This window comes from Chiroxiphia lanceolata, chromosome 8 (genome assembly GCF_009829145.1).
Source record: "Chiroxiphia lanceolata isolate bChiLan1 chromosome 8, bChiLan1.pri, whole genome shotgun sequence".
NCBI lineage: Eukaryota > Metazoa > Chordata > Aves > Passeriformes > Pipridae > Chiroxiphia > Chiroxiphia lanceolata.
The window spans coordinates 22,659,798-22,682,975 of record NC_045644.1 but is presented as its reverse complement, the minus strand read 5'-3'; the positions used below and the strand labels follow the sequence as shown (position 1 = coordinate 22,682,975).

At 43.4% G+C, this 23,178-nt stretch overlaps 1 protein-coding gene across 1 annotated transcript; it reads right to left on the bottom strand.

Moving 5' to 3' along the window:
• Window positions 1-6,906: 6,906 nt before the first annotated feature.
• On the bottom strand, window positions 6,907-21,165 carry VDAC2 (voltage dependent anion channel 2). Its single transcript, XM_032694835.1, has 9 exons — window positions 21,025-21,165; window positions 16,974-17,045; window positions 15,918-15,967; window positions 13,575-13,727; window positions 13,434-13,486; window positions 12,762-12,989; window positions 11,441-11,591; window positions 10,481-10,538; window positions 6,907-9,754 (listed from the first exon to the last, which is right to left on the bottom strand). Exons 2-9 carry the CDS (start codon window positions 17,038-17,040, stop codon window positions 9,663-9,665), a joined length of 852 nt encoding a protein of 283 aa, XP_032550726.1. The 5' UTR covers window positions 17,041-17,045; window positions 21,025-21,165; the 3' UTR covers window positions 6,907-9,662.
• Between the last annotated feature and the right edge of the window lie 2,013 nt (window positions 21,166-23,178).

Sequence of the window (23,178 nt, the reverse complement as noted above, 5' to 3'; positions counted from 1 at the left end):
TGAAGAGATTACTACAACCCAAAAGAAATAGCAGAGCCCTCCTTGGTTTCCTTTGAACAGCAAAGTTAGATTATATTCCAGTGAGCCTCAAAGAAATCCCCAGAGCAGAGGAGCATTAATTCACTACCGAAGTTCAATTACAAAACAATGTGCACTAGGTCAAACTGCTGACAAAATGGTTCCTGTACAAAAAGCTGCCGTTTCTCCACAGGTAGAGACTACACAGATGTATAGAGCCAGCTTCTATATCACCTCTAGGTCTTCCCACAGCTCATTTTTGACACAGTCATTTCCTGGGAGCTATTCCCACCAATAGAAGGTGTCCTGCGGAGGGTCTAGGCCACAGTACCAAAGCTGAGCTCCCTTGCCCCCTGTCAAGGACTGCTGCATGGGATCAGACCTATCCTCACAATCAGAGACTGATCCAAGTTATCACTGAAGACTAACTTGAAAGAGGCAAAAGCACAGACACATTTAATCGACACCCAGAGACCTGGGGCCACAAAATTCCTGCTGGTATTACAGAAAGTGTCACAGGTACTATCAAGCCCATCTCGCTCCCCTCCCTCACACAGCTTTGGTTACTTTGATGGGTGCTGCTAAGTTTTCCTTTTTTGAATTTCAACATTGTCCTGTCATACCATATACTGAGTGATACCCTTTAGCTCAAGCTTAACTTAAAGTTTGTATTTAAACTTCCAGACAAGGACTATGGTAAACACTTAATGAAAACATCAGACTTGCAGTGAGGGTCTGCCTGTTGACCTTGGGAACCATTTATGGTCACCTCCACAAACTGCACTAAAGGCACATGATTAAGGCCACAAGGTTAAGCACTGACAACGTTGCAAAAGACTAATTAAACTTGCACAAGCAATTTTAATTTTGACAACCCCTATTACATATAGGCATTATAATATGGATTTTAATTTTATGATCAAGCATTTCTGCATTCAACCTTTTATGTGCTCCTTCCTGACCTTATTAGGTCTCATTTTATTTCTTTTGCCTTCAGGCTAATATACTGAGAACCTATAAACAGGAGAACAGCTGCTTTAGACAGCCTGTGCCATTGGAGGATTCCTAGGTCTCAGAAGGGCCAAGCAGCTTTGTGCCGTGGTCACAATTGTCTAGCAGAAGAAATAAGCAAAATTAGGGAATCACCAGCAGAAGTTAAACTACCTTTTCTGTGTTTAATTATCTTTTCTTTCTGCTTTGTGTTTATCTCACTTCATCTCCATAAAAGACTGTAACAGCTACAGCAACAGCAACACGAAGTCATTTCAGTTAATTCCCTGTACTTTTTCTCCAAGGAATCAAAGGCTATCAAATAGAAGGGAGGAAAAACAGAGGAGAAGTAAGAACAGGTTTTTCTAGGCAACAGGAAAGTTATCCTGTGGAGGCAAGTATTAAAGTACTTCTTCTCCTCGAAAGTCTACATTTTGAATGCTTCTCTGCTTCTCAGTCCTTCTGTCCTTTGCTGCTCACCAGGTTGAAGTCTCTGTGCCTGTACCCCTGCCCCTCAGGTACCCACGAGCCGCTGTGCAGGCAGCACAGCTCACACGGTCAAGGCAGGCAAGTACCCGCTCCCAACAAACACCAACACAGCCACACTCCCTGGCGTGGCGGGCGCGCAGGGGCCAGGCGTGCCCCAACCCCACCAGACCCGGCACGTGTCTTACAGTGACACACCATATTCTTAATTCAGGAAATCCCAGACAGAAACATGAGAGCAATCTCACATCATTAACGAGAAACTTAATTGGCTTAACACAAAAGCTTTGTACGGCAATGGGCTCACGCTTCTTGCAAGCCCCTCCCTCTGTGCTCGGCAGTGAGTGGTGCTTTGCCAACACAGTGGGGAAGCAAGGACAAGCACCTCGTATGCACCCCTCTGGTACCGGGGTGTGCTGTGAGTTAGGAGGAGCTGTGCCCCGGGAGAAGCTGCTACTCATGACTGCGGTGGGACTCTATGGTACATCTCTGCTACAGCTGCCCACAAAACAAAAGGAAGGGTTTGGATATGGGACTCTGAGCCAGACTGTTTTGAAGCAGAAGGTGGGTTGGTTCAGTTGTGCTGGCTTGGCAGGGAGACCTGCTAAGACTACTACATTAGTGCTTGCTCATGAACTCACCTTGTGATGGCCATGATAAACCAGGTGAGCTTCAGGGTATATGAGTGCACTGCAAACAATTTCAACAGAAGCTCACATACCCTAAATGGAGAGACAACCTTTGCTACAAAGCATTAGGACTCACCCAAAAGCCTACCAGTCCTACACCAGGACTGCATGCTGTGCCAGATTTCCTAAGGCACTTCAAAAAGGTAAAACAAAAATAAAAGATTTTCTCAAATACAGTGGCAGATCAGCCTTCTGAGACTGCAATACAAGCCTACATCCACAGTACAGTACCCTGGAGAGCTATTTGTGAATTGCAGTTTACTTAAAAACATTTCATAAAACACTAATTCTTGAAACACCAGAGATGCCCATTCACACTCACCTGGTGTTGTCTCTGTCAGCAAAGGCTCTGCAGCTGGCAGCATAGAGGACCACCACCTCTGCTTGCCACATCCATGGGGACATCTGTCAGAGCTCATCCTGTTCAGCCAAACCAATGAATGTCCCAGGTATGAAAGCAAGAACCACTACATGCTCCATCACTATGGGCAGGCTTTAAAGGACACACATGGAGCACCACCACCAAGGGAAAGCAGAAACACTCCCTAACCTGCTCCCAAAAGCATGTGCTGCCCGTTAGAGAAGTGAGAGTGGTACCAGGTGTCTCTTGTGATCAGTTGCAACCCACCCAAAACAGTCAACAAGGTACCAAAAGAAAAATTGACTGCAGCATTCACTTTGTTCTGGGCCTAGGCTTAGCCCCCTGCACCAGGGCAGCTGGCAGTACACCCATTTCTCTTGCTCCCCAGGAGCTGAGGGACTCACACCTGGCAAAGAGATGTTTGCATACTCTGGTGGGCAGGAAAACAAGGCTCCAAAAACCAACAGGGATCTCCAAAGAGGGGAGCAGGACAAGGTGAGGCACTCTCCAGGAACAGGCAGTGGGGAGCCCAGGGCAGCAGTTCACTGCCCAGCACCATGGATGCACTAGTCTTATGTTTTTTTTCCAGGAAAGACAAAAGCTGTCTCTGCTCCCCACCCCCAGCTGAAATAGTTTGAACAGTAGCTTTCTAACAGCTCCTCTGTGTGAAGAGGATGGTGGTACAGTTGCTCCTTGCAGCAGTGCTGACCACCCTGTGACTGCTTCTGCCCCATGACACCAGCAGCTCAAGCAGCAAAGGGTGGTGCTTCACTACAGCATCACAGAATCAATTAGGACGGAAAAGACCTCTGAGATCATCAAGTCCAACCCATGACCAAAGAACCACCATGTCAACTAGACCATGGCACAAATTACCACATCCAGTCTTTCCTTAAAGATAGTGACTCCAGAGATAGTGACTCCACCACCTCCCTAGGCAGTCCATTCCAATGTTTAATCACTTTCTGTGAAGAAATTCCTTCTAGTGTCCAACCTAAACCTCCCCTGGCATGCTTAAGACTATGTCCTCTTGTCCTGTCATGAGCTGCCTGGGAGAAGAGGCTGACCTTCACCTGGCTACAACTTCCTTTCATGTACTTGTACATGTACATGTACTCTCCCCTGAGCCTCCTATTCTTCAGGCTAAACAACCCCAGCTCCCTCAGCCACTCCTTACAGGATTTACCCTTCTGACCCCTCCCCAGTGCTGTTACCCTTCTCTGGACGTGCTTCAGCACCTCAGCATCCTTCCTGAACTGAGGGGCCCAGAACTGGACACAGTATGCAAGGTATGGCCTCACCAATGCTGAGTACAGGGTGTGCCCTAGTCCTGCTGGCCCCACTATTTCTGATACAAGCCAGGATTCCATTGGCCTTCTTGGCCACCTGGACACGCTGGTGGGCACATCCACATGGGACAGGCCCTTAGCAGACTTGCTGGTCACTTTTCCCTGTCCCCATGCTCCAATGGCTTGACTGGCACTTAAATTAATTGCAAAGATGGGGGAATAATTTGTGAGCTACCCACACTGTGGCAGTGTGAGGTGCCTGGGCTGTGGCCATGTGCCTGCACTGCTAACATGCCCTGTGGCTACCACAGCATTAGTCCAGCCCTGCCATCCAGCATGATGCCACCAGACACGGAAATATCATGAGTCAGCAATGTTTTGAATCCTTCCCCTTTGTCTGCCGGCTTTTGGTAGCTGGTGTGCCCTGTCCTCCTGCCAGCAAGTGCTTCTCAAAGCCAAGGGTGGCCAGAACATCCCCTTGGAAATCAAGGGATCGCAAGTCATTTGGGGATAACTTACAGAAAAGTGTTGTCAAGTCAGGAAGATAACCTGCTGCATTAACTAATTCTGTGTAGACCGGGGAGTATATGCTCCCTGGAGCCAGCTGCTGCAGCCCGTCAGGAAAACACAGCTGGCTGCTCCCTCTGAGCCCACGGGTCGCAGGGCTGGAGCACACGGAGTGCCCGCGTACGCGCGGGGTTTCCTCCTCTATTTCTTTAGCTCAGACTCGGGCTCAGGCTCGCTGCCGTCAGTACTTCCCGCTGCCTCCCTCCCTCGGCGGGATGAGGACGGTGCCCGAGGAGCGCCCGCCGCAGCGGCTCCTCCTCACGGCACAGCGTTGGCCACCAGGCGGCGCCGGCGGGTCGCGGCGAGCGCGGGAGGGTGCTCAGAGCCCCCGCGGCGGAGCGGCCCCGACCCCGGGCGGGTCTGGGGGTCACCCCCTCCCTCCCTCCGCTCACGGCACTGCCCCGACCCCGGGCGGGTCTGGGGGTCACCCCCTCCCTCCCTCCGCTCACGGCACTGCCCCGACCCCGGGCGGGTCTGGGGGTCACCCCCTCCCTCCCTCCGCTCACGGCACTGCCCCGACCCCGGGCGGGTCTGGGGGGTCAACCCCTCCCTCCCTCCCTCCGCTCACGGTACTGCCCCGACCCCGGGCGGGTCTGGGGGTCACCCCCTCCCTCCCGTCACGGCACTGCCCCAGCCCCGGGCGGGTCGGGGCGTGACACCCACCCTCCTCTCTCGGCACCGCCCCGGCACGGACCGCACCGCGGCACGGGGAATGGCGAACTTCAGGAAAGCGCTCTCAGAATCTGCAGGGAAAACACCCCGAACCGTGCAGGAGGAAATACACACACACACACAAACAAACACACACACACGCACCCTTCTGCACACCGCAGCCAAGCGCTAAACACAGCACAGCAAAACTTAGCATTTCTTAAACAGAGGAGCTGCGTGTGCATACTAGAGGGTCAGTTAAAATGTATTTTTGACAATGCCACCACAGACCAGTAAAGTATCCAAGAAAGCTCGCAGGTTCCTTGTTAAGCTCCCACCTCAGCTCTTCCTCCACTCCGCGTCTCAGGTGGAGCTCAGGTAGCTCTGACTCAAGCTAGGAAACACACCGACTGAGATCAGGGAGATTTTTGTAATAGCCGTTTAGTACCTTAATGCCCACAAGAGAACAGGAAAAGTAAACCAAAAAAGGGTACCGAGCGCTAAGAATGCCAAATCATTAAACAGACTCATTGCTTCAGCATTAGGATCTTTTCCCATGGATCCAGGACAAAGAACATCCCCATGAAAACACCCACCAACCCATGGGATTTCTGGTGTGTACGCTACCATTAACCAACAGCAAATGTGCTGCAAGTGCTGCCATGGTGTTGGGCTCAGCACAAAACTCTCATTTAAAAAGATGCTGTAGTAAAGGTCAAATGTTTGGAGCTGAAATAGTCCATGCTTGCCATCTTTAAAGGTCTGTCAGCACTTTTCCCAACACCAGTACATGAGTGCAGATATGAACCAAACCTCAGTGTGTAACACCCCACCTTTTGTCTAATAGTATTTTGGTAAGTTTTAATTGCATATTATTTCGCAGAAATTACTGCCAAAAAAATTACCCCTTTCTATATGAGTATCTGTAGGAAACTTGCAGCTGAAGGAGAAGATGCTGTACATTAGGCTCACAAAAATCCAGTTGGATTGCTTTCCATTGGACCCAGCAGCACATGGAAAGATGGACACAATGGGCAACTAAAAGGCAGGCCCAGGAACAATCATGAGAAGGGAAATATCACTAAAATACAATGAATGCACACTACACTAATTGACATAATCCATGTTTTTATTTCTATTCCAAATTGGGAACAGAAACATTCCACTGCAAAGGGACACTGACAAACACAATAAACCCACTTACACAAGGTAGCCTTTTCATGCCCCTTAACAACCCCACCAGCTTTTACTCCGGGTTTCCTTTCTGCCAGTTGGTTCACAGGAAGCATTTGTACCTGCAATTAAGACACTGCTGCTATAGGTGTGACCATTTTATCATCATTAATGATTTGCCTTGCATAGAATTGCTTCTGTCTTTGGTCACCAGTATGATAAGGAAACGAGGACCTTTGATAGGAGTAGGGCTGAATCATCCATGTGTGAGCTGCCTTCTGTTTGCTCAGTTCTGCTTCCCCAGTCACCACGGATTTAAAGGTATCTGTGCCCAGCTGACGGACTGCTGCAGCAATAAGCCAAACACCAGAAAAGGACATTAGAGGGCAGCAAGCACACTTACTGCTGCCTGGCTTTATCCAGAGCCAAGGGAAAGGTAAAAACCTGTGTCCCAACACTCAGGGGCAAAAGGTTTCTGTGCCCATTTCCAAATAATTCCAAATTTCCTGGTTTTGAATGACTGCAGTGTGCAAGAAACAGATTTAGGAATATACTGCACCCCAGCTGAACCCTGGGAAGAGTGCAAGGCTAACTGAACCAACCTGGAGAATTTCTACAGCATAAGAACGTAAATGTTCAGGTCACTCAGACAGTAACTTGTGAAATCCAGGGCACCATAATCTCATGTGAAAGGATTTTTATTTATGAAAGCGTGATTAAGTCCCCTTGCAATATACATAGACAATCCCTACTCCAGCTGTACCAGGCAGGAATGCAATGCTACAGTTCACACAAACAAGATGGAGAATGATGTTCTGGTCATTGGTTATCTCAAGTGGATTTTTTTTTTTTATTCAGAATGACACCTGAGGAAAGGCTGTCTGGCACTGAAAGTTGTAATTAAGGCTTTTTACATGTTTTAATAAAATGGAACTACTGAAACTACCAACATTGCTTACCACAAAATTCAAATATACCACCAGCTTCTGTAACAGTTGAAAAGAAAGTTTGAAGGCCATTTTTATAAGCCTTGACAGATGTCAAGAAATAGACACTGAACTTCCTTTTCATGCTCAAAGTAGTGATTTATGACTGAATATATTAGGAAATCTCATATTTTCACAGTTCTTTTAACTACTGCAGAGCCCTTTATTTCTCCAGTTGCCTATCAGCATTATAACAAATAACACTACTTAAAGTTTAAAGGCTGAGGACTAGTAAAGTCATGCACATAAAAAGAGAGTAAAATGAGTAGGTTCAAGTTTTCCATTACTCATTTGTAAGAGTGGAAGAGAAACTCTGCAACATGTGCTTTTATTTCACTTATCCATTTTGTGACCTCAGGGAAAAAACAGCTAGAGGAACAGGTAGTGAAGAAAAGGGTTAGAGTACTTGTTTCTAAAAAAACAAAAACAAAAATCCCAAAACCTACAAAATACCACTACCAAAAAAAAAAAATTAGTGCCAGACCATTACAGTCCTATCAAAAGCTGAGAAAGTTCAGTGTTGCAGCTATGCTGGTTTAAGGATGCAAACAAGGCATCACTCATAAGCAAAAGATGCAGTCCCTTATTTGCCTGGGTGCTACAGCTGGACAATGCATACAGGCACACAAAGACAGTTATACTAAAAAGAGAACAGGTACTAAAATTCAATGTCTGGCTGCGTGGTCTCCAGCTTTTATGTGGTCTAGCACATAAAAACACCTCAAACTGAAAATACGTATTATGGACCTTAATGTGCAATGAGAGCAACAAATTGCACCTTACATGCTTCTTCCACCATTAAGAGGTGGAAATGCTCCTCAGAAGAGGGCATTTAGTGACAACAGCAGTACATGATAAAGCATTTGTACTTCGAGTAAGAAAACTAGTCAAACACACTGGTAAGCCTGCTCAAGAGCCTGAGCTGGAAGCTTAAGCTCTGCTCTGTCTTCTGCAAAGACACTCAGCTACTTCACAGCTAAAGCCTAAACACAGGCAGTTCACAACGAAGTACTTCACGTGAGAATTTCAGTAAGAGGGCAAGTGGGGGATGGAACAAGGCCTCGAGCAAATCACTGGGACTTTTATGGGCAGTAAGTCTAATCCCATATCAAACCAGAGAAAGCTCTCTGATCAAAAGCTAGCCACCTGCCCTATGAAGGAAGCTGCTGTGAACCACAGACTGTGAGACTATCAAGAGACACTTCTCAGCTCTGAGAGACTCTAAGTGGGCTCCTGGCACTCTCCTGAACTCAGTAAGTCACCGTTCTTAAACATAAGCAGTACAACTACATGTATTTAATATATTCCACATTAAAAGCATTCACAGCTAGTTACGTTTGACCTTAGGGGCTGTTAGGTTCACAGACCAAATATCCCTCATACTTCTATTCTCTCTCAATACTATCCTGGAAAAACATGAGTTTTCCCATTATTCTGTATGTTTCTAGACGTAAAACAGATACCTGCCAGGATTTATTTGTTAAAGGGAAAGCAAGATCAGATGCATTTTCCTCCATCTCCATTTAAAATTGTCTTTATTTCAGTCATTTTAAGCAGAAACCTCTCACAGCAGTTGGGATAAGCAGGCTGTTAAACCATTACACTGTTACATTCAATTGCAGAGATACATCTCACTTCATACAAGTATAAGCAAAGGTGTGTTTGTGGTGAGGTTTTTTAAGGAGCAGTTTTTATATGTCTCAGTGTGCCAAGTACATTGATCTGCACTCTTTGCATCAGGAGGCCAACTAGGGACACAGTACATCTTGCCTGTGGAACACAGGGGGAATTAAACCATTGTGTCATGACAAACCTTACCTGACAGAAAAGCACATTCAACTTGCTTGAGGAATCCAACTGTTCACCTATACTCAGTATTGTCATGGGTGGGGGTCCTTAATTGCACAAAGGTACAGAGCACTACTTCTTGGATTACTTAAAACTTAACTGAGCACTACCCTCATATCTTGACTCTTAAAATATCTGAGGCACAAGTATGTGTGTGTACTTGTTTTATTCATAATTTGTCTTGGGATACCAAATATATTTCTACTTCAGGTGATTCAACAGACTTGTTGACCTCATTTCAGAACATCCACTGATCCATTTTTCATTCAATGGCAATATCGAATGTTAAAAGGAACATAAAAACAAACATGCACACAATTGTACAGTTTTCATAAATGTCTATTTCATTATTTGTGGGTAGCGCATTAAACAGTTAAATACATTTAAATAATGTTTAAGTGACTGCACTAATGCAGAATTTTAACTAGATGGGTAACCAATTTAACTAGAAACCAGCTAACAAGTAACTGTCTAAATACTTCAAATACAGCTCTTGTTCTAGGTCATCCTTCTTGGAAAAAAAAAGCCTGCTGGTCACATTGGAAATACATTTTAAGGCCAAATTCTTCTGATATCCCTTCTCTGCAGCAGTTTCTTCACCTTTTTAAGCCTCCAATTCCAGGCCAAGACCAAGTTTATGGCCACCAGCATTGATGCTCTTTCCATCTATCAGGGCAGACAGTGTAAGCTTCACACCTGTAAGATTTTTAAGCAGCACGTTTACAACACACACAGTAGCTTTTATGCAACCCAACCTCCGTCACTACGAGTCCCAGTTGTAGCTCTTTTTCTATTTCATTACTTTTTTTACAGAAGAATATATTTACCCACAAAATCCACTGAAAGTTAGTCATGTGAACCAAGCTAGATGCTTTTTGTAAACACTGTGTTATGAAGTGGATATACAAAGTCTCTAATTGCTAAATACACAAAAGCTCTCCTTTCCCCCATTATGGTGTGCAAAGGACGAGGAAAATTGTGGACAGACAGACACAAGGTCAGAACAACTTACGTTCTGGAGGGTTTTTTTACTAAATATGAAGAGCAGGAAGTGTGTTTTTTTGACAATTAATTGTTCTTTCAAGATCTGCTATCATTCAGTGTTGTATGATTAGATAAAACAATGCCAAAAAAGAAAACTTGCTTTGCCTAGCCTAAAACTAAGCTGTCAAACACAATACAGTCCACTCCTGTGCAAATCAATGAGGAATATAATGCATTAATACCATTAGATAAAATGGAGTTTGTCTTACTTAGATAAAGGTTCAATGTGCAACATAAGCTACTGTAAAACATCTACTTTGCCTTCAAGACAAAATTATTCTGAAGAAGGAAAATAGTTGCATATAAACACATAGATCAATTTTTCTTTGTGATGCATTAAAGATATATATGTGACATAATTCATGTGATAACTCTTACCTGGCCTCAGCGTCTGGGTGTAACCCACTCCAACTAGACTAGAATTGTTCACTTTTGCCTATTTAAAAAAAACAAGACAAAAGCAATTGAAAGGTAACTAATTAGTTCTTTGTCATCATTTAGAAACTAGAATAACTATGGCAACACTGCCATTATCAGCTTAACCAAATTTTACCTGTTCTGTCAATACCTCTCTGCTTCCTGAATTCTCTCCTTCAAGTATATGCCCTTGTCCCTGTACTTGCAGCTGAAGCAGTAACATATTTAAGAATAGGGAGAACTGTTACTGGAATGTGGTTTTGCAGGTGAACTTCCCCATTTCTGCCTTTTCAGAAGGCCAAAGGCATTTACCACCAGTCTCCCAAAACATGCCACTTCAGAAGAAACATCCATGTTCGTATTATTACAAAAGAATTAGCATTACAAGTCCAATCATCCAAGCAGTAAAAATTTTCTTATTTCCACATATCATAAACAATATGTGAAAACTTATTTATCTCACTTTGCATCACTTCCACAACAGGATGATTCCAATGATCCAGGTTCAATCCTAACTTTGTAATGTACAGAAAACTGTTGTGCTTATAACCTTTTTAATCACTATTGCAAGGAGTTCTTCCCACGAGAACGCACCAGAGCTCCCCAAAAACTGGTTTTAAAGAAATTCTGTAAACTTACAGAACTAGACATGGAGGGTAGGTTTTTTCCCCCGTTGTGTTTTTCTTTTAATAAACAGAGTAAGATCTCTAGAGTAGACCCAGCATTTGACAGTCAGGTTCTGAGAGACTCTGCAGACATTACAGAATTTAAATACTGCTGGTTTTATTATAACTGCCAGGATGGTTAAGGGTAATTCCTACAAGTCTTCATGACCTTTTTTTGTACTAATAGCACACATATTTGCAGACACTGAAAATACACTGTACTCAGCACAACCCTTCAGGTTACAGCCACACTCACCGAGATAGAAGCAGTGGAATCCAACTTGTATTTAGCTGCAATGCCAAAGCGAGTGCTGTTGCTGCCTGCTGTCCAAGCCAGGTTTACAGCAGTTTCAAGGTGGTCACTCACTTTTTGGTAAATTGACCCACCAAATTCAGAACCATCATTGCTGCACAAATTAAGAAAAAAGTTAAGTTTCCTATATTAACATACCCTCCCCCTTTTTTTTCCCTTCTTTTTACTACTCAAATTTTTATTTAAATTAGAATTTCAGAAGTTTGAGTTGTTTCTCATTTTTTGGCAAGAGAAGGGGAGATTAATTTTGCCCTAAAGCCTTTGTTAAATTGCAATAATTCATGGAAATAAAGAGGTATTTCGGAGTGCTACTTTGTATTACTTGCAATTCTCACGCTACTGTTGAATAAAGTCCTTGAACAAAATTCCAGATTGCATCCTTATGAAACTGATGGATAAAAGTTAGTTAGAAAATGGCCATTATGAATTCAGGACTATTGAATACATATGAAAATCCTAAAATGACTTTTTAAAAAAATCTATCACAATGTTTTACATTAGTAAAATTGAAATGGAATTCTTACATGCCAGACTATGTAGTATTTTGTAGTTTTCTCCCATACTCCTCAATTTCCATGAATTTGGACAGACACAATCCCCATCCTTCCCCTCCAAAAGCACAAACTTCTACCTAACTAAATGCACTAGAACTCCACCAGTTTTTATTAACCCAGATTGAAAACACTGTTTTTCAGCAGATTTTTCTGAGCTTGCTCCAAAGCACATAAGATCTAAAGGCAGCAAGTCTGAAATTTCATAAACAAGATGTTTAGCTACACTGTTTAGCTACACTGTTTTATCACTCTTCATTCCTGACAATCAAGAAGATGAACCTACTGAAAAAGTCCAAAAGCAAAGCTCTAGTCTTGCCCTAGAAGCTACTATTTACCTGCTTAAACAGTGCAACACTAATTACTACTTCTAACAAATCTGCTGTCCTTAAATTGTAGTCTGATACAATTAATGTAATAGGAGAGCTGGAAAAAGCATTATGATCAGTTCTGCATAACTGAACTACTGCACTTTCAATTGGCATGTACTGTGAGCTGTATCCTGCTGCAAGTACTAACAAGTCACAGGTGTTTACTGTTTTGAAGAAAAATACAAAGTATCTTTTACATTTATTTAGTTTCCTATTGAAAAATGCACTCCATTTAATGGCCTTGTAAGCACCTGTTGATATTTCAAGCATTTGTATTTTGACTAGAAGGAAAGGTAGAGAAAGCCTGCTTCTATAAATCTGGACAAAATTTTCAGTACTTACACATTAGTGTGCAGCTGGAAGTCTCCAGTCTTGTAACCCACAGAGAAATTATTTCTTGTCAATTTTGATTTGGCACTATCAAAAGTCATCTGATAACCAGCAAGCCAGCCTTCATAACCAAGGACAGCTGAACCGTGGATTGCAGGTCCAGCAAAATCAAAGTCAACATCACAACCTAGGTTTACGCATTCACGTTTGTAAGCTGACTTAATTTTACCACTTTTCTTTCTGAAACAGAGAAACAGTTATCTTAAGACAAGGCATACATGATCTTCCTCTGCAAAATTCAAGCCACGTGACTCTACACAATGTATCTAAATGCCAGGCACACGGGCCCCTAGGCAGGGCAGAAGTACAGGCAGCCCATCCAGAGCACATGGGGCTACTGCAAACAGGCATTTTCAGATGAAGGCAGCAGCAGTTGAATGCCTCCTGCAATCTTCCAAGTATTCTATCCCAGACAATAAGTGAAGTGGGCTGTTGTGAAATGTACAATACTAACCCCACAGTGATGTGATGAGAGCAGAATAAATAAAATTAATAGCACAATCCTTTAGCACTGGGATTTGCTAATTTGGATCAAGAGCAAACCATACAAACAGCTCTGTCAATACCACTGTCAATAACAGCTGTTACTGCCCTAAGTAAGGTAAAAAGGTTAACAATTCTTACCCTGTATTTGGTGAGAAAGTTGTATCAAATGTCAACTTCAGGCCTTTGGCAATCTAATTGAAGGGGGAGAAGAGAAGATAAAGCTATAAGTTCTGTTCTATTAGATAGGTAAAACAAATAAATATTCTTCTAATCTATTACCTGATCTTCAATTGCAATTTCTGTTCCCAGAGTGTTATCTGTGTTCCATTTTTCTGTGAAAGTCAGCCCATACTCAGCCCACTTGTATTTGGTCTCCAAGCTCCCATTCACTTTTCCAGTGTCTGTGTTCGATGAACCAGATGTTGTGAATTCCTAAAAGGGACAGAAGATACACGTGATTCTGAAAGCATTATACAGTGTTTTCTGCAGCAAACACTAAGATCTTGTTATTCTATACAAGTTTAAAATCAGCAGACAACTTGCAGAGGGAGAAGGGAGACCGGCATGGCCAAGAAGAACTTCCCTAGTCCCCATCTCAAGTGCAGTGTTCCTGCCAATATTACAGACTGTACAGGGTTGCAACCTAACTCCGAAGCAAGACAGTAGTCATCATAAGTATACTCCTTAAAAGCAGAAACAAGTTCTTTAAATGTAAGGCTAAGTTTGATACTCCCAAAGAGCAACTTAAAAATGAAACCAAAAGCCAAGAACACTAAAAGGCACATAATGCAACTCCAGTAAAATTCTTGAAGGATCACATACGTATTTTTTTTCCATTTTTCTTGTCAGCCATCCCCAAAGATAAATTACGGACAACTGTACAACGTCATAGAATGGCATCATTTTTCAAACTGGGAGTGGGTGGTTTGGTTTTTTGTTTGGTTTGGATTTTTCATTGATTTTTAAAGAGAGTTATTAGTCTAACCAACACACCAGCCTTTCACGCCAGCCACAGGCACACATGTATTTACTGACATCTGTAAAATTCCCTGGCACTTTGGTTTCATGACACACAGGGGTAACATCCATGTTTGAATAGTGAGCTCAGGGAACAGTCTGGTTTTATGGTACGGTATGGACTTACCTGGAATTCTTCAAAGTACTTAGAAGTTACCAATATCACTCACATCTCTTTATTAAAGGACTTAGTCCCTCATGTTTCTCACTATTTGGATTCTCACAAAGAACAAAATGAATAGTTTCTATGTACCACTATTCAGAAACTAAAGGCAATACACAGCAGAAGTGGAAGCCAGGTTTTACAATACATGTTAAAGAGTTCTTTCCGTTGAAATACTACTGCCCTTATGATTTTAAAAGCTGATTATTTCAACTTTCTAAAACATATAAATAAAAATTTGATCTGTCTTCCTCCATGCACAACATTATTTTCAAATAAACTTCTCACACTCACCTCCCCCAGAACGAAAAACAAATTTAAAATCACAAATCCTTAAGCACTCTGACAGTCCAAGCCCAGAGAGCACAGAGCAAACGTGCATGAGACTGTTCTTTAATGCTGGCTGATCAAATTTAACCATGTCCAAGATATTTATTTGTGTTATGTTAGTGGACCCCTAAGCTATCCACATAGTTGCATAATTCTAGTAAGGTCTATTTCTTGGCAAGGGGCAGGGACTACACAAATACCTTCAGGTTTAACTTCTTGCTTTGTGCTGCTCCCACTACACAGGTCTGTGTGACTGACACTATTGTGGCAACAGCTTCAGGAGCAGCAAATTATTACCTCTTATCTCTGCTTTAAAGCGTCTGCAGTACATTCATGCCGGCAGTTTGTCCTCCTGGGAAGAATGGCTTATAACTGATATGGGATTCACATTAGGGCTTAGGTTTTTCAGAGAGTTTTACCAGTGTAACCAGCATTCTTGAAAAGCACAAGCTAGAACACCACCACCCGCATCTATAACAGGGCTCTTGCAAATTGTGCTTCAGGTGGAATACAGACCTCTGGAAAAAGCAGAGCATATAATCCAGGAATCTTTTTTCTAGCAGCAAGTTAAACTGCTAAAGCTCCAGTTAGAGGGGAAAATAAAAAAAATCTACTTTTGTATCTTGCAAAGTCTGCTCTAGAAATTATAAAAGTTACAGGGGGCACTGCTTGCATGACAAAGACATCTTGCATGGAACACTACTGCAACACTTTAATACCCAGCGGAGCCAAAGATTCAACATGCTAATTCAATGCCAACTACTTCATACAAGCATCAAGATGGCAGAAATTTCCACCAAATACAAACAACATCACAAGGCACTATAATCAGTATATTAAAATACCATAAAAATCTGTCAGCTATTTGTTCACCTTCAGACTTAAGACCAGGGACAACTAACAAACCCCTTTATTTTACCAAGATTACTAAACAGTGCAATACCCCTGCTACATTCAGATCTTTAGGGGCTTCCGAAATTATTTTACACCAGAAGTTTATCATTCATAAAATCTATAAAATACTTAACAGCATCTGCAGAGCATCCATTCTAACTAAATATCAGAACATATCCAGAAAGAAAACATAATGAATAAAAGTTATTTAAACTCACCACTCCGCTTGCAGATTTTGTTTTCACATCCAGTTTCACCAACCCAAAACCTTAACAAATAAAAGTCAAAGTTACACGATTAGGCCTTAACTAAGGCCCTGCACATTTTTCAAGAAGCTGGTCTTCCAAGCAGTCTCAGCAGTGTGCCACATATATACATATAAACAAACAACTATAGACTGACTTCAGCAACATGCAAATTTTAGATGCTGCAGCAGGTAAAGGCAGCTACTCCAAAGCAAGCCGGGAGTTCTGTTCAATCATCACCACACAGAAAGTGGGGAGTAGCCTCTCAGTTGTACACTGTACATTTAACTACCAAATGATGACTTCCAAGAGTAAATTTAGTGACAGAGGAAATACATAATTTTCCATTCCTGGAATGGCATTGCTTACATTTCCTCAGCACCAAGACAAAATATCTCAAAGTAAAACTCTACAAAAGTGAAGTCACCGGGTAATACACAACCATTGGAACTGTAATATAAGTAGGTTTTATGGGAGTGTCAATTCACACTGTTATCCCTAGAGCTGAGCAACAGTCTTGGTGACAAAGCCCCCACATGCATTCCCAAAGACCAGAAGGAAACGGCACTGTAACAAAGAATAATTTAACTAAGCAACTGTCTGGTATTAAATAATTTCAAAATGTAGAAGGATTCTTTATCCCAATAGCCTTTCCTCTTTCAATTCCAAAAAAGGCTATAACATTACACTGGTATATAACCCTCTCTACATCAACAAATGTTGTGGCACAGACAGACTGGTAAACAAAGTGTACTCCTAAGTTAAACTACACTTGCTGCTTACATGCTTGCATACTTGTACACCTCTGACATTTACGTGGCTAGAGCAGTAAAATTTAACAGACTTCACATCAAAACAGCCCACAAAAAGCCTCCAACAATTTAATTGACTGCAATGATATAAAAACAGCACACCCTCTCCCTTCTCAGAAATACAGGCATTTAAGCATTCAATTTTACGTACAATTTTAAAAAGGCAATTCATTGTTGCACCTCAAACACTGTATGTTAAAAAAGGTACTATTCTTACCATATCCTTTATTGAAGATATCTCTGGCAGATTTGCCAAGGTCTACGTACGACGGAGGAATCGCCATTGGAGCTGAAAAGTAAAAAGCTAATTAATAGTGAACCTTTTTCCACTGCACACAAAAAAATGCTACCACAACTCTTTCAAGATACTCTTTAAGGCAGTTTCATCTATATGAAGGCAGTTAATGGATATAATGGCTCACACAATTACAGTGTTCTGTGAAACACCTACATATTTTCAGCGAAGGTCTCTGAGAAAACATCCCCTGTTCACAGTGAAGAGGCATTACAAGACCACCCAGTTCTTAATTTTTCAAGTCCATTTCTCCATGCACCTTTAATCACCAGAAATAAACTAATACCTTACATTTCCAGAGTAGGCACAGTTACCACCAAAAAGCCAGAAACTGTACATCTGAAAAACTATAATGCAGACAGTTAATTCTCTGGAGTTCTACAAAGTCAAATTTGACACATGCCTATGAAAACTACCTGAAAATCCTACAAGATTTATTTATGAAACTGTAAAAAGAAGGCATATCTCTTCTGTAACATCATTTTCGCCCCACATTTTATATGGCAGACATGCCATTATTATTTATATTTATTATACAGAAACACATATAAAAATGTTTCAATTAAAAAAGAACATCTAATGCCACTAACTAGCAATCAATCTGTTGAAGTTTTTCCTCCCTATAGCAAGCAAGAGTTTAAATTTGGGAGGTTTTCTTGTTTGTTTAAAACATACAAGTAGGAGGAGTGCTAGGTCCCTGAGAAAAACTCTCTTGTGAGAAAAGCTCTTTTTAGAGTCCCTTTCTCTGACAGGGAGCCTCCTACAATGTGGCTGTTCGAGACTCTGTCGCTCAAGACGAGCTATGCCCCGGGCCGGGTGATGGAAGACACTAAGGTCTCACCCCGGCCTGGATCTCTCTCCTCCCTGCGAAGATACACTCTATCTGCACCTTTCTTCGGGGACTGTGTTCCCATGATTTCAACAGCAAAAGGCCACTGCTACAGAGGCCCTGTATTTTAAAGGTGCGAAATAACAGAAAACAGCATATTAATAACTCTCCCCGTGCTGTGAAAGGAGGGAGAAGGGCCGAGGGAACAATGCAGCTAACTAGATAAGGCCATGAAAAGGCCGAACACAAGCAAACAAATATCTTATCTAGTCAAACTGATTGGTCACATTTGTTTAGCAGAGAAAGTCAGATTAACATAACTGACTGTTTATCTTGCTCGCTGTTATGGGGTTTTAGGGGGTTTGGGGTTTTTTTGAAGTAAATGAAGAAGTATCTTCAGAATGTGAAAAATAACAAGGGCAGTATTCTCACACATTAACTTTCAACTGAAAGCAAGAGTACTATATAAAAACTTCACTTTTATATAGTACTTTTAACTGATATTTAAATTTCCATCATCTGGCTATAGGACTGCTTATCTTCTGCAAATCTACACAAGTTCCTAAAGTGTACTCATTAATACAGGATCAAGGCAAGCCTCTTTTTTTCCCCTTCTCAAAACCATTTCTTCCAATCTTTTCACAGCCTTACCTATATCAAGGAAAACTTTCCTGGAACATCCAATTTAGAAAAAAAAAAAATGCCTTCAGGGCACCACACCATTAGGCAGACTATTGTTAAAGAATAGCATCCACATTAAAAAAACCCAAACCCTAATTACACCTGCTATATACAGCCTAATTGTATGAACTGCTACTATTAAAAAAAAAACCCAAAACCAAAAACCACCAAACTATTTCCACAATCAACGGAAAGGCACAAGACTGCTCCTTAACTTTCTACAATTCATAAGGCAGTTTTCCAGAGTACCTTACTCCATCTCCCTACTGCCAGAAGAGGACAACTTCATCCTCCTCTGAGCCACCAACATTAACACTCAGTTTCACACACACACACACACACAAAAACACCCAAACAAAAAACTTCCTTCAGCAAAGACATCTAAACTCTACAACCAGCTCACTACAGGAAGACATCTATCTATCTTGCTCAAGAACTTAAAACAAGTCTGTTTTTCCAGGGAGTTAAATTAAATGTTAAATTTAAAAAAGACACGAAAATTACTTAGAGTATGTGAAGTTCAAAAAGGTTTAGCCCAAGTTCAAGTTTATAGAACTGATCCTAATCCCAGTGACAAGCCATTAAATGGCTCCTATTATTTATTCAATAAAATGAAGCAGATGATTGACCAAATTACAAGGGAGTGTGGGAACACTGCTCTAGCCCTTTTACATTTCTGCTGTACAGCAACTGTACAATTCTTTAGCAGTTTAAAATATTTTAAAGAAGGTCTAGTTATACGCTTCCTTTAATGAACGGATCTCACTTCTAACCAGCATCTTCAAAAGAATAATTATTTTTAGTTTTAAAATTTTATATTAGCATTCAGCATAGATGTGATTTTAGAGTGCAAATAAATGAGCTTTTCCCTTTTGTTTTGATGTTTCCAATCTGACTAAATAACCATCACAGACAAGAGATTATGCTAAGCAGAAATGTCCTGAGAAGTTAACAAATTTGTATCCATGTCAAAATTCAAAGGATTATTACAGTAAAGAGGATGCTGCCGTTTTATCAGGCCTAATTAAGCACTCTTCCCACTGCAAGGAAACTAGCTAGTATTTGTCAGACATTCTAGCCTACACATGCAAGTTTTGTAATAAAAAGTTAAAACAGTACAGCTGCCACGCTGCTGCTCAAATTCTACACTAACAGGGACAGACAAGGACAAAAGAGGAAACCAAAAGCTCATTTTGAATATACTAAAACCCCGATAAACCAGTATCACCATCAGAATAATCATTAAATGAAAACAGGGCCATTAAAAAAAAAAAAAAATCAATCCCGTGTCCTCCAATATTAGCTGGGTTTGCAAACTCTTATAATCAAAAGAAAATTTCAACCCAATTTTGAAGAGTCTTTCACTTAAAAACAACTAATTAGAAGTGACTAAAATATAAGTATCATTTAGCAACTGGAGGTTTGTTGTAAAAATAACTAAGAAATAATCTACTTGAATTACTGAATATATTTGAAACAAGTGAGAGCTCCACCCTAATCTTTGTTTCAGGCCACGTGAAGGAAAAAGTTTAATTAATCTGTTACTCAAGAGCCACAATCATGCCTTCTTCTCCCATAAAAAGAAAAAAGAATGACCCCAAGAAAAGAAAAATGTATTAACGTTATCGGAATTATTACATCACCGTTTTCCTTCAAGGTAGTATCCCACACCCTATAATTAAGGAGTGCCACAGACTTCTATTAAGATTTCTAACAATTTTAAGATCTCAGACCAGAAAACCAGATCAGGTTATTAAAAAAAAAATAAAATAAAGGGACTCATGTAATTTTAAAAAGCAGCAATAACTATGCCTAAATTATCCCAGTAAACAGCAACAGAAAAAATGAAATTACTTAAAGCAAAATTTGTTAAAATACATTGGACACACTCTGACCTTCTGGCTTACAGGGACACTACATACAGCTTAAAAAAGAGAAAATCCACCCCCTTCCCCTTGCATTAACTGTCTCCCTACCTCAGCTGGGAGGTGGACACGCAAGCCTAACCCTGGCCAGGCCAATGCACAGACTAAGAGGAGAACGCCTGGAAATGCACTACAGGCTCAGAACCGCAGGCAGGGGCAGTAACGCAGCGCCTCCCCAGGGGAAGGGAGCGCAGGGCAGAGCGGGGGTGCGGCAGCAGGGCCGGTCCGATCGCGGCCCCAGGCCCGGCGCCAGGCGCGCCCGCCCCGCCGCAAGGTGAACCCGCTCCGCGCGGCCATCTTGGGCATCCCGGCCCGACCTCCGCCCGCCGCGCTCACGCACCGGGCCCGGCCCCGGGAACACGGGGGCAGCGACCGCCCAGAGCCCCCCGCCCGCCCCGCCCGCGGCACCCGCCGGCGCCGGGGACGCGCCCTCGGCCCCGCCAACACCGGCCCGCGCGGCCCCAGCCCCGCTCGCCGCCGGGCGAGCCCCACCCGCCCTCCCCTGTCCCGCGTGGCCGGTGTCGGCCCGGGCGGGCACCTGCGTGTATCGGGCGGGTGGCGGAGCGGGGCCGGTGCGGGGTCGGGCCGTGCGGAGGCCGCGCTGCTGCAGCCGCGGGCACTGGAGGGCGAAGTGAAGGAGACACCGATCCGCCCGCCCGCCGCGCCGCCCGCAGGACCCCGGCGCGCCGGGGCCGCCCTTCCCACCGCCTGCCCCGCCAGCCGCGCCCGCCGCTGCCCGCGCGGCCGGAGCGGCCCCCACCCGGGACGCGGGAACGGGCGGCACCGGGCGGGGACGCGGCACCGGGACACGGGCCGGGCAGGGGCGCCCCGGGCACGCAGGCACTCACCGGGGCAGCCCCGGAGGCGGAGGGGGCCTGCGAGGGAAGGGGAGGGGCGAGGAGGGGAGGGGCGAGAGGGGCCGGCAGAGCCCCCGGCACCGCCCCGCGCCGGGTGCGCCGAGGGATCCTTTCTCCTTGTGGCGGCCAAGGGGGTATGGGTAGCTGCAGGCGGCTCTCGGCTACACAAACAGGAGGGTCCGTGCCTAGAGCCTCTCCCCTTCCCGGGAAAGTACCCGTCACCCTTCCAGAGGCTGCCCGTCGCTCACACCGACTCGGGGGGCCCTTCACCCGGGCCAGCCGCGGACACCGCTCCGCAGCCCGTGGCGTTTGTGCAGGAGGCGCTTGCCAGGGGCGGCCCTCGCTCCTCGCAGCCCGCGGAGCCCTTTCTCAGAGGCCTTCCCTCCCCTCAGGGATCCGCTGGGCACTCGCAGGTGACACGGTGCCCAGCATCGCTCTGCAGGGACGCTCGCCGTGCCTCTCCCACTGGAGTTGAACACTTGGTTACACCAACATGCGCTGCTGTTGCTACCGCGAGCCCACAGACGCCCCCCCGACACCTGACAGGGCGGCTGTGCCATCGCTGGGCTGGCAGCTGTGCTCCATCTAACCAGGTTTGCTGCCTCTTGCAGACAAGCTACCACAGACTTTCCAACTACCTAAACTCCATTTTTACCTTCCAGTCACCTTCCATCAGGAGATGCCCATGCACTCCACAACAGAAGACAGTGTATCTCAGGCCAAGAGAAGCAATAACTCTCAGAAAGCTTTCCTAGACAGTGCTGACCATAAATCAGACCTGCTGGAGAAAACAGTCCCACGACTATTGTGCAGCAGTCCCTGCACAGCTCTGCAGTAGGAATCACTGAGTCACCAGCGCAGACCATTGCTAGGCCAAGGAACTGCAGTTCTAAAATTCATAGCTGTGCCCTGCTTGCTTGGATTATGACATAGTCAAAATTCCTCAAAGTAAAAATAATTAACAAATACAAGCTATATTTGCATTATATGAAAAATACATATTAACATCCAACACAATTTCTTTTCCAGACCACATGATACAACAGTAATTTCCCAGGTTATTGAGAAGAGAGCAGATTAACAGCAGTGCCCGACATAATGCCAGCCATCACCTACTAGTTATATTGAAAGATAAACAACTGATTTTTTTTTTTCTGATGCAAGTCAAATGCTTTCACATCAGAAAGCCAACAGGTTTCTGTTATGTTTCATTTCGATATTTTTAAATAAGACAGCTTGGCATTCCAGAGATGGATATGTATTGATGAATCAAGAAGGAAAGCCACGTGCTGAGAAAATGAATAGCAGTAGAAGAAAACTAGTGTATCTTATTGTGCATGGAAACATACATTAGGAATAAACAGATCTGATTAATTAAAAATAGATAATGGCATAAGTATTTAAAGACATGCATTTATTATTCATACTAATAGTGTATGTCCATTCTGAATAAAGGTTCAGTTACTTACAGGAGATATCAGTTCTCTGCCTCTTTTTTCCTTTAAAGATTAATATTGTAGTCATTGTTTGGCTTTATTTTTAGCAATGCAGGAAAGGAATTACTGCCCCACCCTGAGCAAAAAAAAAGCAGTGAATCATTTACTTTGTGAGACAAGGCAGAGACATAATCTGTGACAAATAACACCACATAAACTCCTCTGCATTACTGTTCCAGGCTTCCGTAGCAACAGCCTCTGTGTGCCAGTGTTTTTCACTCTCGCCCTATCCCTCACTCGTACAACTATGCCTTATTTCTCTCAGCATGTCTGCTAAAGCTCAGAGCACCAAAAAGGCCTATCCTCAGGCCTCCAATAGCAACACATCTAAATTATGCT

What these genes read in the sequence shown, in the direction of transcription:
- VDAC2 (XM_032694835.1), bottom strand. Translation starts at nt 17,040, where the DNA reads ATGGCGATTCCTCCGTCGTACGTAGACCTTGGCAAATCTGCCAGAGAT. An exon ending in AAATTGCAATTGAAGATCAG is followed by an intron (nt 13,487 to 13,574) that starts GTAATAGATTAG and finishes CCCTTCAATTAG; the next exon opens with ATTGCCAAAGGCCTGAAGTT. An exon ending in ATTCCACTGCTTCTATCTCG is followed by an intron (nt 10,539 to 11,440) that starts GTGAGTGTGGCT and finishes TTTTTTAAATAG; the next exon opens with GCAAAAGTGAACAATTCTAG.